Source organism: Lampris incognitus, chromosome 6 (assembly GCF_029633865.1).
Source record: "Lampris incognitus isolate fLamInc1 chromosome 6, fLamInc1.hap2, whole genome shotgun sequence".
NCBI classification, from domain to species: Eukaryota; Metazoa; Chordata; class Actinopteri; order Lampriformes; family Lampridae; genus Lampris; species Lampris incognitus.
The window spans coordinates 35,153,258-35,167,709 of NC_079216.1; the positions used below are offsets into that span (position 1 = coordinate 35,153,258).

Sequence of the window (14,452 nt, forward strand, 5' to 3'; positions counted from 1 at the left end):
TAATTCAAAGCATGCACGAATAGGAACTGGCAGTTGGAGTTGGGCCATATGTGCAACGAGTCTTTCACAAAATAGGGCAGTGGGACGTCTGGGTAGCCCAGTGGTCTATTCCGTTGCCTACCAACACGGGGATCTCCGGTTCGAATCCCTGTGTTACCTCTGGCTAGGTTGGGCATCCCTACAGACACAATTGTCTGTCTCTGCGGGTGGGAAGCTGGATGTGGGTATGTGTCCTGGTTGCTGCGGTAGCACCTCCTCTGGTCGGTCGGAGCGCCTGTTCAAGGGGGAGGGGAAGCTGGGGGTAGTAGCGTGAACCTTCCATGTGCTACGGCCCCGTAACGAAACTCCTCACAGTCAGGTGAAAAGAAGTGGCTGGCGACTCCACATGTATCGTAGGAGGCATGCGGTAGTCTGCAGCCCTCCCCAGATCGGCAGCGGGGGTGGAGCAGCGACTGGGGCGACTCGGAGAAGGGGTGATTGGCCAGGTACAATTGGGGAGAAAAAGGGGGGGGGGGGAAACAAGGCATTGATTAAATGACAATTAAGCGTCTTTAGTGGTTACTGTCCAATCGATTGATGCTGACGAGCAACACCAATTCATAAATCATATTTGAGAATTAGACCAAAAACTGTATGTGATCATTTAATAGCATAATTATGTTTTTCCGGGTCCGCGGTGGTGTAGCGGTCTAAGCGTCGGCTTTGTGTCGATGAAGTTGCCCACTGGGGACTGGGGTTCGCGCCCCGGTCTCGTCAAATCCTACTATGGCCGGACTCGATGAAGCAGCAATAATTGGCAACGCTGTCTTCGGGGGGGGCGAGGGCGGAGTTAGCTTGTGTTCCTCACATGAATGCATCTCTGTGTGTGTCAGAAAAAGCAGTGGTTCGGCCTGGATTCGCCTTGTCACGAAAGTGGCGAGGCGTCTCCTTCGAGACTGCCGGCCGGAGAGATGCAGTTGGTGAACGCATGTAGTACGAGGGTGGGTGTTTGAACTAGAATAGGGATCGATTGGCCAATAAATTGGGAGAAAAAGGGAAAAATCAGAAATGAAATGTTTAACAACAATAATTATGTTTTTCCCACCTGTTTTTTTCATTTGGAGGCTGCGTCCTTCTCTGAAGACATCAGACTCACAATAACGCTCGTGCAAATTGGTAGTGTTAGAATCTTTTGCTGGCAGTACTCATTTGCAGAGACTGCAAATTACTTCATTTAGGTCCTTTGGCTTGCCAGTTGCATCCAGATTAAAACCAAAATAATCCCAAATGGGATTTTGTACTCTTTTTTGATCTTCCACGATTGTTTTTGCTGAAAATGACCGGCGGGGAGGGTTTCGGCAATCGCCAGTTGTTGGGCTGAGGGTGGCCAGTAGGAAAATTTTGACATATCGCCCAAACCTTCCAACCCTACTCTGCTTGGAAGTGCTTGTGACTGTCTTCTTGACGTCTTCTGGAAGGTTCTGATGTTGCCATATTCCAAGATTCTCATAGCCATTCTTGGCATCTGCATCCTTGATGCATTCTCCTTGCAGTTTCATTTCCTCAGTATTTCTGATCTTGCCTTGTTTAATGATGAGCCTTGCTCATTTGTCTAGCCATACTGTCATCTCGATGTCATCTGAGAAGGTCTTCACTGTCTGGATCAGGAAGTCGATTTCAGCTGCTGATCTTCCCTACAGCTTCATGTTATCCATGCACATTAAGTGTCGTATCTTCCTTCCAGACTTCAGTTTGTATCCTAAATACTGCAAAATACTGCTTGTATCCTAAATGCTACTCAGACAGCCTATCCGATGTCTTGAGTAGCTGGCTCAGGGTTGAGTGCCACACAGAACAGTACTGGAGAAGAGTGCATTTGGATATATGCCTGTCTCGATTGACATTGAGTCCAGTTCCCTACCGTTGTTTGTCAGTTGGGTCCTCCGGGATGTCATGATTCCCACAGTCTACATCAGGCCTAGTCAACTGGCGGCCCGCGGGCCAAATCCGGCCCGAGGATTATTTTTTCTTTGCCCTTTGATCAATTTCTATTAGAACATTGAAAATTATAATGCATTTTCCCACGAAGAAAAATCTGTTTTTGGGCAAGAATGCGCTCCCATTCAATCTCCCCCAATGGGAGACTACTTTGTCCCACCCCTAACTGCTCCCAACACTCCCTACATGCGTGACACCAGCTGCAAACCTACTGAGTGTGCCACGCTAACCTGCTTGCTGCTGCTAACTAGCAAACAATAACCTCAAAATGTCGCTGTCCACATTGAAAAAGAGGAAAGTTGACAATGAAAATCGCCAATTTAATAATGAATGGATAAATGTATATAAATGTATGAAATGACTGCCCTATTTTGTATGTTACATAAATGCATTGTTAATAAACACTTTTGATACACAGTATTAAGGGTATTTAGTGTTGTTTTTCATGTTCACATGTAAGTGCTAAGACCCGAAAATTACTCTGAAAAATGTTTGGCCCCCTTACCATTTATATTTGAATAAGTTGGCCCTCATAAGAAAGTAGCTGACTAGCCCTGGTCTACATAATAATAATTGTAATGAACATTTGCAGATTATTATTTTGTCTTTATTTGTTTTTCTTATTTATTTATGGCAAAAAGTTGTTGAAGTCATTCACCTGTTGAATGTTCAAATTGCAGATGTTGACATGGCATAGTAATGAACGTGATTGATTACAATTTCACTTAGGGCCATATCAACTAGGAAAAGTATAGATTAGCACAAGTTTTCTTGTGCAGATCCAAAAAGTTGCTGCAGCAGGAAACTTTTTGGATCTGGAATTTTAAGGCAATGGAATATCCAGGTTTGAACGAGGAGATAGACTATAGGCCTTTTTTGTAAAAATGTCTACTGTCTTTCCGAGTCACTGTGAACATGTACCTTTATTGTGATATAGTTGTGGGTGTGTGTACACTTAATCTGTGTTTTTGTTTTCTTTTTACAAAGAACTGTGTTTGGCATGTGATTGCTCTCTAGGATCTGTGTGAGGGGTGGGTCTTAATAATTGGTTGCTTTAGATCCAATCAAGCAACTGACACCTGTGCTCTGTGCCTGCACAAAAACCATTCACTCCTGTTTTGTCTCACTATGCCCTGAAGAAGGCCTGAGCCGCTACGCGTGGGCATTTTTAGGTCCCTCTTTGGATATGTCTAAGTTTCAATAAAGACATTTTTAATTACACGGAGTGCCTTGGTCAGAGAGATTTGTTCTCTTTTTCTCATCTGAAACTACTAACCTTGGACCAAAGAGCACCCAACAAATATATTACTTAACTACAGAGAGGAGTGAGCACGCCACTGACTTCAAACATTATAAAATTCCTGTTTAATTTTGTTGAGAGCCTCACTGTGATTTCGGAACTGTATGTGTTTCTGCACTCTATGCATTTATACATTAAGGACTTGCGACAGAGTTGCTGATAATGCTGGTTGTGACAAACCAGCTACAGATGCTACTGTTTACTAAAATTAACCAGGTGCAAGTAAATGAAGTGCAGACAAGAGTTTCATTATTGCTGGAATTACATGACACTTTTGGTTTGTGCCTCCAAATCTTTGATTTCTTCCAGCAAATCGAGAATATGACTTCGCAGGAGATAATTTCACACAATGTTTTCTTATGACATTGTAAATAAAATTACATGCGCAAAAGCTTTCCTTTCTGACACACTCTGTATCCTCGAGTCTCCTCTCCAAGTAACAATGATTGCAGCCATGTCAGCAATGCAAAGAGTAAAGACATGCTTTTCAAAGACATTAAATAGCACCATGGTCATAATTCCTAACAGCCTTAATAAATAACATTTCAGGGTTTATTTCCATGTGAAGGAGCTGCTGCTCCTTTGCATCGAAAGGAGCCAGTTGAGATGGTTTAGGCATCTGATTAGGATGCCTCCTGGGCACCTTCCTTTGGAAGTTTACTGGGCACGGCCAGCTGGGAGGAGACCTCAGGGTAGACCCAGAGGAGCTGGAGGGACTACATGTCCAGTCTGGCCTAGGAATGCCTTGGGATCCCCCAGGAGGAGCTGGAGGGCGTTGCTGGGGAGAGGGACATCTGGAGTGCCCTACTTAGCTTGCTACCACCGCGACCCGACCCCGGAAAAGCGGCTGAAGATGAGATGAGGTTTATTTCCATAATCTCCTTCCATATTTTGCACTTTGAAAAGGGTACCTCCTATAGGCACATGATTAGGGTGAGGTGAAAAAATGTTGACCGACCCACTTCCTCCTCTCATTTGCACAAAATGTCCATTGCATCCTTATAGTTAATCTCAACAGTAGATTTTCAGTGCCAAAAGAGAGTTTGAGCTGGCACATAATGTTAGTAGATCTGGCCCGTTGTTTGTTAGTTGGAAAGTAGGAACTATCATGTTTAAGTGCTCTGCAGCCACTTATAAAAAAACAAAACAAAAAAAAAACAAGTAGAACACAGACCTAGAAACAGATGTGCCTGGTGCCTGTTTGAGTATTGGTGCTGCACAACTGGGCTGTGATAAGGAGATGTTTTGGATGATGTTTTAAGCACAAATTCCATCACAGTTTGCCTTTTAATTGCTCCATAAATGTAAATTATACATTTCATTGACAAAATATCCACTAGCAGTTTTTTGTCATGTCCTCTTTAACATTATGACCCAAATGTTTGTATTCAACATTTCTGTGAATTTACTACTTGCCACACAGAGTGGTAGTAAACACAGATTACTTCCCGGGCAGCTTTGTCGACCGATATGGTGTTTTCAGGGCTGATACCGATATTTGGAACGATAAACATTTGCAGTAAAAAATGAAATTCTTGGTGTCATAATTTAGAATAACACAAATTCCAACACAAAAATTCCTTGACACGCCTTTAAGCATACGTTTAATTAAAAGAAAACCTTTCAACATTATCTTAAAACAAAAAGAACAGGGAGTACCTAGCAGCATTTCTTATAAAGTTAACTGAAAATTTTAATAAATAATTGCGAATGCATTCCTCTGTACCCATCTGTGGCACAGTGTCTGTCAGTGTTGATAGGCTATTACTCGTGATGTGTAACCAATCAGCTCATGCTGTGGGCGAGACATTGCTTGAGACCACAAAGTGGTGACTACAGACAGAGAGAGGCGGCTGCATCAGAGACAAAGTAGCGCATTTTTAAATGTATTTTATCAGGAATATGGTCAAAAATAATGATTCCGGTAATCATATCAGATCCAATAATCAGCCAGGCTGATAATCGATCGACCCCTTTTGTGTAAAGACTGTGCCTGCATTTTTTTGGATGTTTTTTGCTGGACTGGCCGGCGGGCCATGCGTATGTCCCTGACTGACTGACTGAGTGATCATGTTCAGAGTGACTGACTGAGTGATCGCTGGATCAGGTGATCAACAATGTCACTGAAGTTACACGATTGGTCAGCCGAGTGCTGAGAGGCATGCACAGTTAAAGCACCCCAAATAACAATCACTGACAAAACACTCACTGGCAAATTCACAAAAGGATTGCACAGCTTTTGCAGCCACTAAACCGGCACAAAAAAAGACAAAAAGAAACCGTGTAATCCTCAAAGCACCCAAAAAGCGTGAAATGCACCCCTTACTGCACTGTCAAGAAGACTGAAATCATTTGCAGATACAGGTTGGCAGGTCTAACAATTCTTGCTATAATCAATGACATCAAAGATGACATTGAACCTGCCTATTGTGTTCTTGGTGCAAAACCACCATTTATACTTTGCCTTATGGATAATTGCAATCAAATGCAAAACAAGGGCAAATTGCACACAGCTGCAAAACTTTATGGGTGTGTTTGTGCTATAATATCATCCGCACAATATCCTTTTCTGAATCAGACCTTGAGACGGGGCAGATAGCAGTTGCAAGTGATGCGCAATTCATGGTGCTATCGGCAGCCATTATCCATTCTTTGTGAATTTGCCTGTTAATAAAGAGTGAGTCTTTGAAAAACAGGAGACATCTGCAGATAGAACAGATGAAAGAGGAGGGGGAATTAACAGATAATTAGAATAGGTATACTTGCAATTAGATTTTCTTTTTCAAATTAAACATCCCAAGATGTGAGTGGAAAGTATTGTTCTCGAACATAGCTTAACCATGTCATGTGATATGCTACTTCAGTACACTTAAATGACAAATATTACTGGGACCACCACAGAAAATTTCAGATGAACATTATCCAAGAATTCACATTATAGACACTACCGCTGACTATCGCTGTAACAAAGTGGCCACAGTTTTGAACATTGACCGTATGCAGTACAGCCATATACTAGAGTCTTGTTCAGAAGTTAGCATGTATCCCACAGATAGCCTAAAGCAAAAACTGAAATCATCTGTAGTATAGTCCAGTCAAAATTGTGCACATGCATCTTAAGTTTATTTACAAAGGCTTCTTCCACTACTCCATGGTTCATTAAAGGCATAACATGTTCCCTGAACCGAGGGCTGTACATGGTTACTGGGTAAATACATGAACTTTCACACCCCTAATGTAACCTTTTGCCCACATTAGCCACTCCTTATTCTACATACATCCAAATCCAAACCAATGCCTAAACCCAGCCCTTGCTACACTCCTTTACTATCCAGGTGAGTCCTCTTAACGAGCGTCTGAGGGAGGTGCAAGGGGCTAAAATGCTGGTGGATGTGGTGCAGTTCTCCTCTTCCATGGCAGCCTCCCATTTGAGGAAGGTGGTGCAGTTTGTCTGCGGCAATACTCTGGTGTGTGAAACCATTAAAGAGGCCAGGAGTATAGCATTTGACAAGTCCATACGCATCAAGGTAAGACTGGCCTTAAGGCTGTACTTAGCAAACGATTTGATATTAAGGCTTAATCAAGAGATTCCCTGTGTTGTGAATGGATTAGCTTCTACTCCCAATCACACTGAGAATCATCACCACACAGTCAACAGCTTTACTTAACCAGAGACAGGCTTTGCCTTCACTTTCAGTTCATTGGTTTATTATTCAGCCCGAAGATGGCACCTCTCCCATCGCTATAAAACCATGGTAAAACTGCTTGTGCGATTCAGAAATTGAGAAGGCAGTCAAGGGTGAAGCTTACAGAGAGAATTGGAAGTGGTTTCAACTCCTGAGTTGCGTAAGGGATTTATCCATGTTTTATGGCAGGGGAGAGGTGCCATCTTTGGTCTGGATAATGTTAACAAGAGCTGAAATTGAAGGCAAAGCCTGTAGGAAAACTCTACTGCATGGTGTTGATTCTCACTGCGACTGGCGGTACAAGTGATCCGTTCACATTACAGGGAGTGTTGATTTACTGTTAATATTGTGAATATCACATAATGCAGCTTTAAGCTATTTACATAGAATAACCTAAGGTCTTCATGCAGTGCATCATTCTGCCAGTCACCCAGTTAGTTATCCAATCTAATTTGTATCTCAGGTGGACAGAGATCAGTAGTCAAAAGTTACTTTTGATTGTTGTTTAAATCTACTTGCAGCACTAGATGGGTGAAGTTTACCACATCAGAACATTTGAATTGGTTAAATACTTAAAAAGACTCAAAACTATACTAAATTAACAATGAAGTAGCTTTTATTTTTTGTTATGCATTACATTTTCCTACGTAGCAAACTTAATTGGCACTGAAAAGAAGGCATAACAAACATTTAGAAATGTGCAAGTACTGTTTAACACATTGTATGTCAAGGTTTCATCACTGCTGTTTCTGCGATTTAGCAAGCATTACTGCACACATCATACGCAAATTTTGAAATGGGAATAATAAATTCTGTGATTTCCAAATTGCAAGAGGCTGTGATTTTTTTTCACACCCCCCCCCCCCCAAAAAAAAATTATCTTTGCAAATATTTTGGTGCTGTAAAGAATCCCTGCTCATGACTGACCAAATGAGTCAAGCTGCATGTTGGAGTGAAACTTCATGCACAAACACGTACATATTTAGGCACTGAATAGGAATTTATAAAGTAAAACTAATAATTAAAATGTACAAAGTTGCAGAAAAATAAGTATTCAGATTAACCATAAAGATAACTTTTTTTCTGCTCATATCATACAGCTTCAACTGACAGTTTAATGTCATCATCAAACAGACCTCCAAACCGACTGCAACTGATAATGACCTATAAGCCCACTTAATAAAAATGAATGTATGTAGATTCATCAAATAGTGCAGACCAAGTAGAGCTAGGTTGTGGTCTCACCTGTTTCCCTCATGGTTTAAACCATGCCCCTTGCCATCTTGGGCTCTGGTATCATGGCAGACATCACAACAGTTGTGTTCTTCTTAGACGGTAGCTTTAGATGGGACCCTGTTCTTTAAGTCTGGGGCGATCTCTGGAGGTGCTAGTGACTTGAGGACCAAAGCCCGCTGCTGGGACAATAAAGACATGAAACGGCTGAAGGAGCGCAAGGACCAGTTGACAGCTGAGCTGCGGGTGAGGCAACAAACTCATAGTTAATGTTTGCAAACAGTATAGAAGAAGAGTATCAGCTTTCAGTACATGACAGTGGTAGGTAAATCTCAACATCAGAAGCGCATTCACAATTTTACAAGTCAAGTATGCTTTCTGAACAAAATCAGACTACCTATTCATGGTTCATGATCAGTAAACTGGGAGCATAGATCTTACGTGAACTTAACCTGATCAGTTGCAGACAAAGAGTATTTGGTCAGTGGCTAGTGTTGATTTCTCACCATGTTTTCAATTAGCTTTCAGCAGTTGTCCACACAGTTATGAGAACTCCCTGGCAGGATGTGCTTTATAGTTTATTCTTTGTGAAGTGACCATTCACTTCGTGCCATGGTCATGTGACAGGATCTGATGAAACTGAGGCGGAAGGAGGCAGAGCTAAAGCAAATCCAGGCTCAGGCTCATGGGTCTCAGACCCGTTTGAAATATTCGAACGCTGATCTGGACAACCTTCGCAAGAAAAGCATCCCCAACTGCGAAGGGGTAAGTCCACAGAACTGATTCTGTTCATATAAATTCTATGTGAGGGGGCAAATACAGCAGTAATAGCCAAAAAGCTGTTCTTTACCATGGCTGTGGGATTAGATGCTGTATGTCTATTTGTATAGTTGAGTCTATAGTTTGCTTCTTCTTCTTCTTCTTATTATTATTTTTTTTTTTATTTGTTACACACAGTTGACAGATGACAGTTGTGATTTTCTCTGCACGAATACCACCAAGACAAACTGTATATCTGTACATCTAAGATACGTGGTTCTGAGATTCAGATTTAACACACTCCTAATAACTGTCCTGTCATGGCTTGCTACATATCTGCAGGAGATCTCTTGTATGAAGAGTGAGTTGGCCCACCTGGAGTTACAGATAAAGATACAGCAGGACAATGTGGAGGTGAAGGATGCCAAGTTGAAGGAGACCAAAGAACAGATTGAGCAGGTAGCACGGTCAGAGCAGTCTCTTCAGAGCCATTTCAACATCTTGTTTTGGTCTACAGCAGTACCCTCCCTTAAAATCACTGATTAAAATCACCTGTTGTTTTTTGGGATATTTCAGTAATAATGATCATGTGCTGTGTGTCCAGGTGAAGGACGAAGTGTTTGGTGACTTCTGTGCGCAGATTGGAGTGGCCAGTATCAAGGAGTATAAGAAGGGGCACCTGCAAAAGCAAACAGAGCTGGACAGGAAGCGGTACAGTAACCCTCTCACCAGGACGTATCATAGCGTCTTTACATGGTTGAAATAGTAGTGCAGATGAAAGATGGCCATGAGCTAGATTTCTTTGTCATGGAGGGTAAGGGGTATTGATCAAAAATAAAGTTCCTTCATTGGCTGATACTCTCATGCCTTCAAAATAATTGGCTTTGTGGAATACATTGCAATGCATAATAATCATCAATAAAAAGGAACAATTAGCCTACTAATGGTTTGACAAAATAGCGGTAAATTAGTTCCTTAATTTTAGAAATACAGTAATGTTAGTAATGAAAAAAAGTTGATTTCATGTTTTCATTGAACAGTTTTATTGTTTCTTGCCGGTGCCCATCAGGTTATGGCAAGCATACACACATACTGATTAGAAAATTAGAAAGGCTAACAGTTCTCCTCTTGACTTTCTTCCCTTTCTAATTCTTTTTGTCTGTCTTTCTCCCCATCTCTCCCTGCAGGCTAGAGTTTGAGAGACAGTCTGTGCACCTAAGTGTCCAGCTGGAGTATGAGGAAGACCGACTGGAGCAGCACAAGAAGAGGCTCGACAAGCTGCAGGAGACCATCAGCAAAGAGGAGAGAGACACCACTGAGCAGAAGAAGGTACTCATCTCTGCCATTCCGCTGATGCTCTTAACCAATGTCACTTCAAATGACTATGTTGTGGTTCAGTAGGTGGCTTAATGATTAGCACTGTTGCCTTACAGCAAGTTAGTTTGATACTGGACCTTAATGTATTTAGGTTGCATGTACTCCATGTGTTTGCACAGTAGGGCTGACAATATTAAAAAAAAAACCCTCAATATTGCTGTATTTTTTTCCAATATGTAATGCAGTATTAAATTGGCAATCTCGAAAATTCTGGCTTTGACAATTGTCCATCTTTCACCGAACAAAGTGACACAATGACAATTCAGCATATCGGCCACTGATGAAATCACTTGCATGTGCAGTAATATGGAGAAATACGAACGTATGTCAGCATTTAACTCTCAAAGCTCCATTTGCAAAAAAATGTATCACTCAAGCAAAAATTAGGGTGATTTTAGAGAAGGAAGTAAGGCAGTTGTCCATGAAGTAATCTATGGATAATTGTATTTTTTATACAACCTGGGTGTTTTAGTAGTTTTTGCAATTGTGCATATCAGTTTTAATATAATTTTGCACATCGGCTTTGTTGTAGAGATATTGGACACGGGACTACCACTGGACACACCTTTACAAAAAGGCATTCTATGGGGTAACAGAACATTAAATGTCAGGCATGTATCAACAAGTCCAATTTAAACCAATTATTTAAACCATGTATTTGGAAGTGAAAACAAAAGTGCAAGTTAAAAGTTATTACCTGAAAATTCAGATGTTAATGGTCGAATGCACTGCTGAGCTACTTGGACCTATGCTTTTTAGACCTTGTACTTTCACCTGGTGTCTCTCTCGAGTGTCTTAATCTGGTGGATATGCCTGTGTCTGACCATAAAGCTGTAATTTTCAAAGTCCCACCAGAGCTCACTATTCCTGTTCACTATCCTAAAACATGCTCTCACATTCTTAACGCCGGCTCTGCAGTTAAATTCTGTGATGCTTTTAATTCATCATCCTTTAATCCCTCTTTAACCCCCCCCCCCCAATCCAGTTGCACTGTTAAATTCATACAACGATCAGTGCCTATCCATCCTCGACCAAACTGCACCATTTAAAACTAGGAAACAAAAATCAAATAACCTCCACTGGCTGAACAATTACACTTGTGCTCTTAGAAGACTTAACGACGATGGAAGATCAACAAATCCAAATTAGCACATAACACCCTTAAAAACCCAAATGTTAATTTACCAGAAGGCAGTTAAGGGTGTATGACCAGTGTACTTCTCTGAACTAATATCAAGAAATAATCACAATCCTACACTTCTCTTTAGGGTAATTGATTCTGTCATTAATGGTCCCCCCACTTCTCTTTTTGAACCTGATGTTGAGTTGTCCGAAAAGTTCCTCACTCCTTTTGTAAATAAGGTGGAGAATATCGGGTCCCAAATCCAGCCAGGCTCTTGCATTCATTCCATTCCCGGTGTTAATTCTGCCTCTTTTACCCAGTTTCAACCAATTACAATTTCACTGTTAGAGTACAGTCTCCAATATGTACTCCTTTTCCTGCATCATAGACATCATTCCCACTAAGCTGCTCAAGGAGATATTTTCAACTATTAGCCCCATTATGCTGCAAATTCTTAATAATTCTCTGGCCTCTGGTTCTTTTCCAGACAGTTTTAAGCATGCCAGTGTTCACTCATTGCTGAAGAAACCTAATTTATATCCCCTGTCCTTAAGTAACTACAGCCCAATCTCCAAATTGTCTTTTCTATCTAAGGTTCCGGAGAGAGTAATTTCATCTCAATTGATTTCTTTTATGAACACTAATAGTGTTTTTAACAGTTTCCAATCTGGTTTTAGAGCACTTCATAGTACTGAGACAGCTCTAGTTAAGGTTTCTAATAACCTACTGTTAACTGCAGACAAAGGCGACTGCTCGATTTTAGTTCTTTTAAACTTAAGTGCTGCCTTTAACACAGTCAATCACAACATCCTCTTACATTGCTTAGAGACTTGGGTTTGCATCAAGGGCTCGGCTTTTAGCTTATTACGCTCTTACCTCACCAACAGAACTTTTTCTGTTGTTCTAGGTAACTTACTCCCTCGATGGCTCAGTGTAGTTGTGGTGTCCCTCAAGACTCAGTTCTTGGCCCCCTTCTGTTTTTTCTATACATACTGCCCCTTGGCTAGGTCATTCAAAATCATGTATTTTACCATTTTATGCCGACAACACTCAGTTATGCATACCACTAAAACCCACAGATCCTAGCGTCCTAGCAAAACTCATAACTTGCCTCTCTGACATTAAATCCTGGATGTCTGAAAATATTCTCAAATTTAATGATACGTCTGAGGTCATTCTGTTCAGTCCCGAAAATTCGATCAGCCCTTTGTTAGTAATCTTGGTGGTCTGTCAGGTAGTCTTAAGCAGGTTAATAGGAATCTTGGGGTAATATTTGATGCTAACCTTGGTTTTGATAATCAAATCAAACATGTTGTTCAGTCATGCTTTCTCCAGCTCAAGCTAATCTCCAAAACTAGGTAATTTTTATCAATTGCTGTTCTGCAAAAAGTTGTACATGCTTTTGTCTATTCTGAGCTTGACTATTGTAACACACTTTATCAGCAAGGACTCCCTCCACCATCTGCAGTTGGTACCAAATGCTGCTGCTCAGCTCATTACCGGGACACAGAGGCATGACCATATCACTCCTGTGCTTGCCTCGCTACACTGGCTCCCTGTTATATTTCGAATTGATTTAAAAAAAATTATTGCTCACTTTTAAGGCTTTTAATGGTCTTGCTGCTACATAACATTTGTGATTTATTGACCTGGTACACGCCCTCTCGACCATTAAGATCCGTAGATGGAGCCCTGCTGGTTATTCCTAGGTCTCTGTTTGTCCCAAAGGGTTATTGGGCTTTTGCTGTCAGAACCTCCACACTATGGAACTCTTCTTGTTGAACTAAGACTAACCAAGTCTCTAGCTTCTTTTAAATCTCGTCTTAAAACCTTTCTTTTTACGAAGGCTTTTACAAATGTTTGAATTTTTAAAAATTTATTTATACTGTTTTTATTTTTACTCTTATTTAGTCTTATTCTTATTTTTTCCCTTGTCTAGTTTTATTTCTAATAATAATAAATTTTACAATATTTATTATTATTATTACTACTAGGTGTGAATGCATTTGTGTGTGTGTGTTGGCCCTGTGGTGGACTGGCGGCCTGTCCATGGTGTCTCCCTGCCTGCCACCCAATGACTGCTGAGATAGGCTCCAGCATCCCTGCGACCATGAGCAGGATAAGTGGTTTGGATAATGGATGGTTTTATTTCTCTGTAAAGCACTTTGTAACATTGTTTTAGAAAAGTACTTTATAAATAAAATTGTTATTATTATAATTTCTTTCACGTTTCCTGTCTTACATCCTGTAGAGCCGGGTCCAAACTATGGACCTGAGGCACTATAGAGCAGATGTCAATTGATTTGACAGTACTCGTCGTAATATGTGGGCTGTTCCGAGTGGGGCAATCTTCTGGACCAGATGTTGATGTTGCCTGGGGTACGGTTGGTGAACTTTTCCATTCCCTTCGTTATGAGTCCTAGAGCTCCGATGACCACTGGTGTTGTTTCGGTCTTCATTCCCCACATCCTGTTGATTTCAATCTCCAGGTCTTTGTACTTGGTCAGCTTTTCTGTGGCTTTCACTAAGGTGTTTTTTTTTTTTTTTGGATGGTATTGCCATGTCGATGAGCATGCACCTCTTTTACTTCCTGTCCCTGATAACGATGTCGGGCTTGTTGGCTTTTATCTCTCTGTCAGTGTGGATGAGCACGTCTCAAAGGATGATGACATTATTATTGTTATTATTACTTCCTAGTTCAACTTGCAAGAATGACCAGGCTATATTTACTGTAGGTAGTGATAACCATCAACTAAATGCCTGCCAGTGCGAATTCAGATTATGAGAATTCAGATTGGGTGAAATCATGCACAAAGTCTAACTGAAGGACTAGGCTTTTTTGTTATAATGGTTGTTGTTGTTGTTGTTGTTGTTGAAACAACTGGTTTAAAGAGCACTTGCAGCCAAAACCTGGATTTCCACAGCTTTTACGTTGTGTTTCTGCTATAACTTAAGTAAACTTGATGAAGTGATAAAAATGTGCTGTCATTTTGCAAT

The 14,452-nt window shown here is 41.0% G+C and overlaps 1 protein-coding gene across 1 annotated transcript in view; it reads left to right on the plus strand.

The window, feature by feature from the left end:
- smc1b (structural maintenance of chromosomes 1B) overlaps window positions 1-14,452 on the plus strand; it is a 229,085-nt gene that overhangs the window by 84,548 nt on the left and 130,085 nt on the right. Inside the window, exons 11-16 of the mRNA XM_056282390.1 lie at window positions 6,613-6,804; window positions 8,296-8,442; window positions 8,824-8,961; window positions 9,298-9,414; window positions 9,560-9,666; window positions 10,143-10,284. Of these exons, the coding sequence (XP_056138365.1) occupies window positions 6,613-6,804; window positions 8,296-8,442; window positions 8,824-8,961; window positions 9,298-9,414; window positions 9,560-9,666; window positions 10,143-10,284 (843 nt within the window). The remainder of the gene's footprint in view (window positions 1-6,612; window positions 6,805-8,295; window positions 8,443-8,823; window positions 8,962-9,297; window positions 9,415-9,559; window positions 9,667-10,142; window positions 10,285-14,452) is intronic.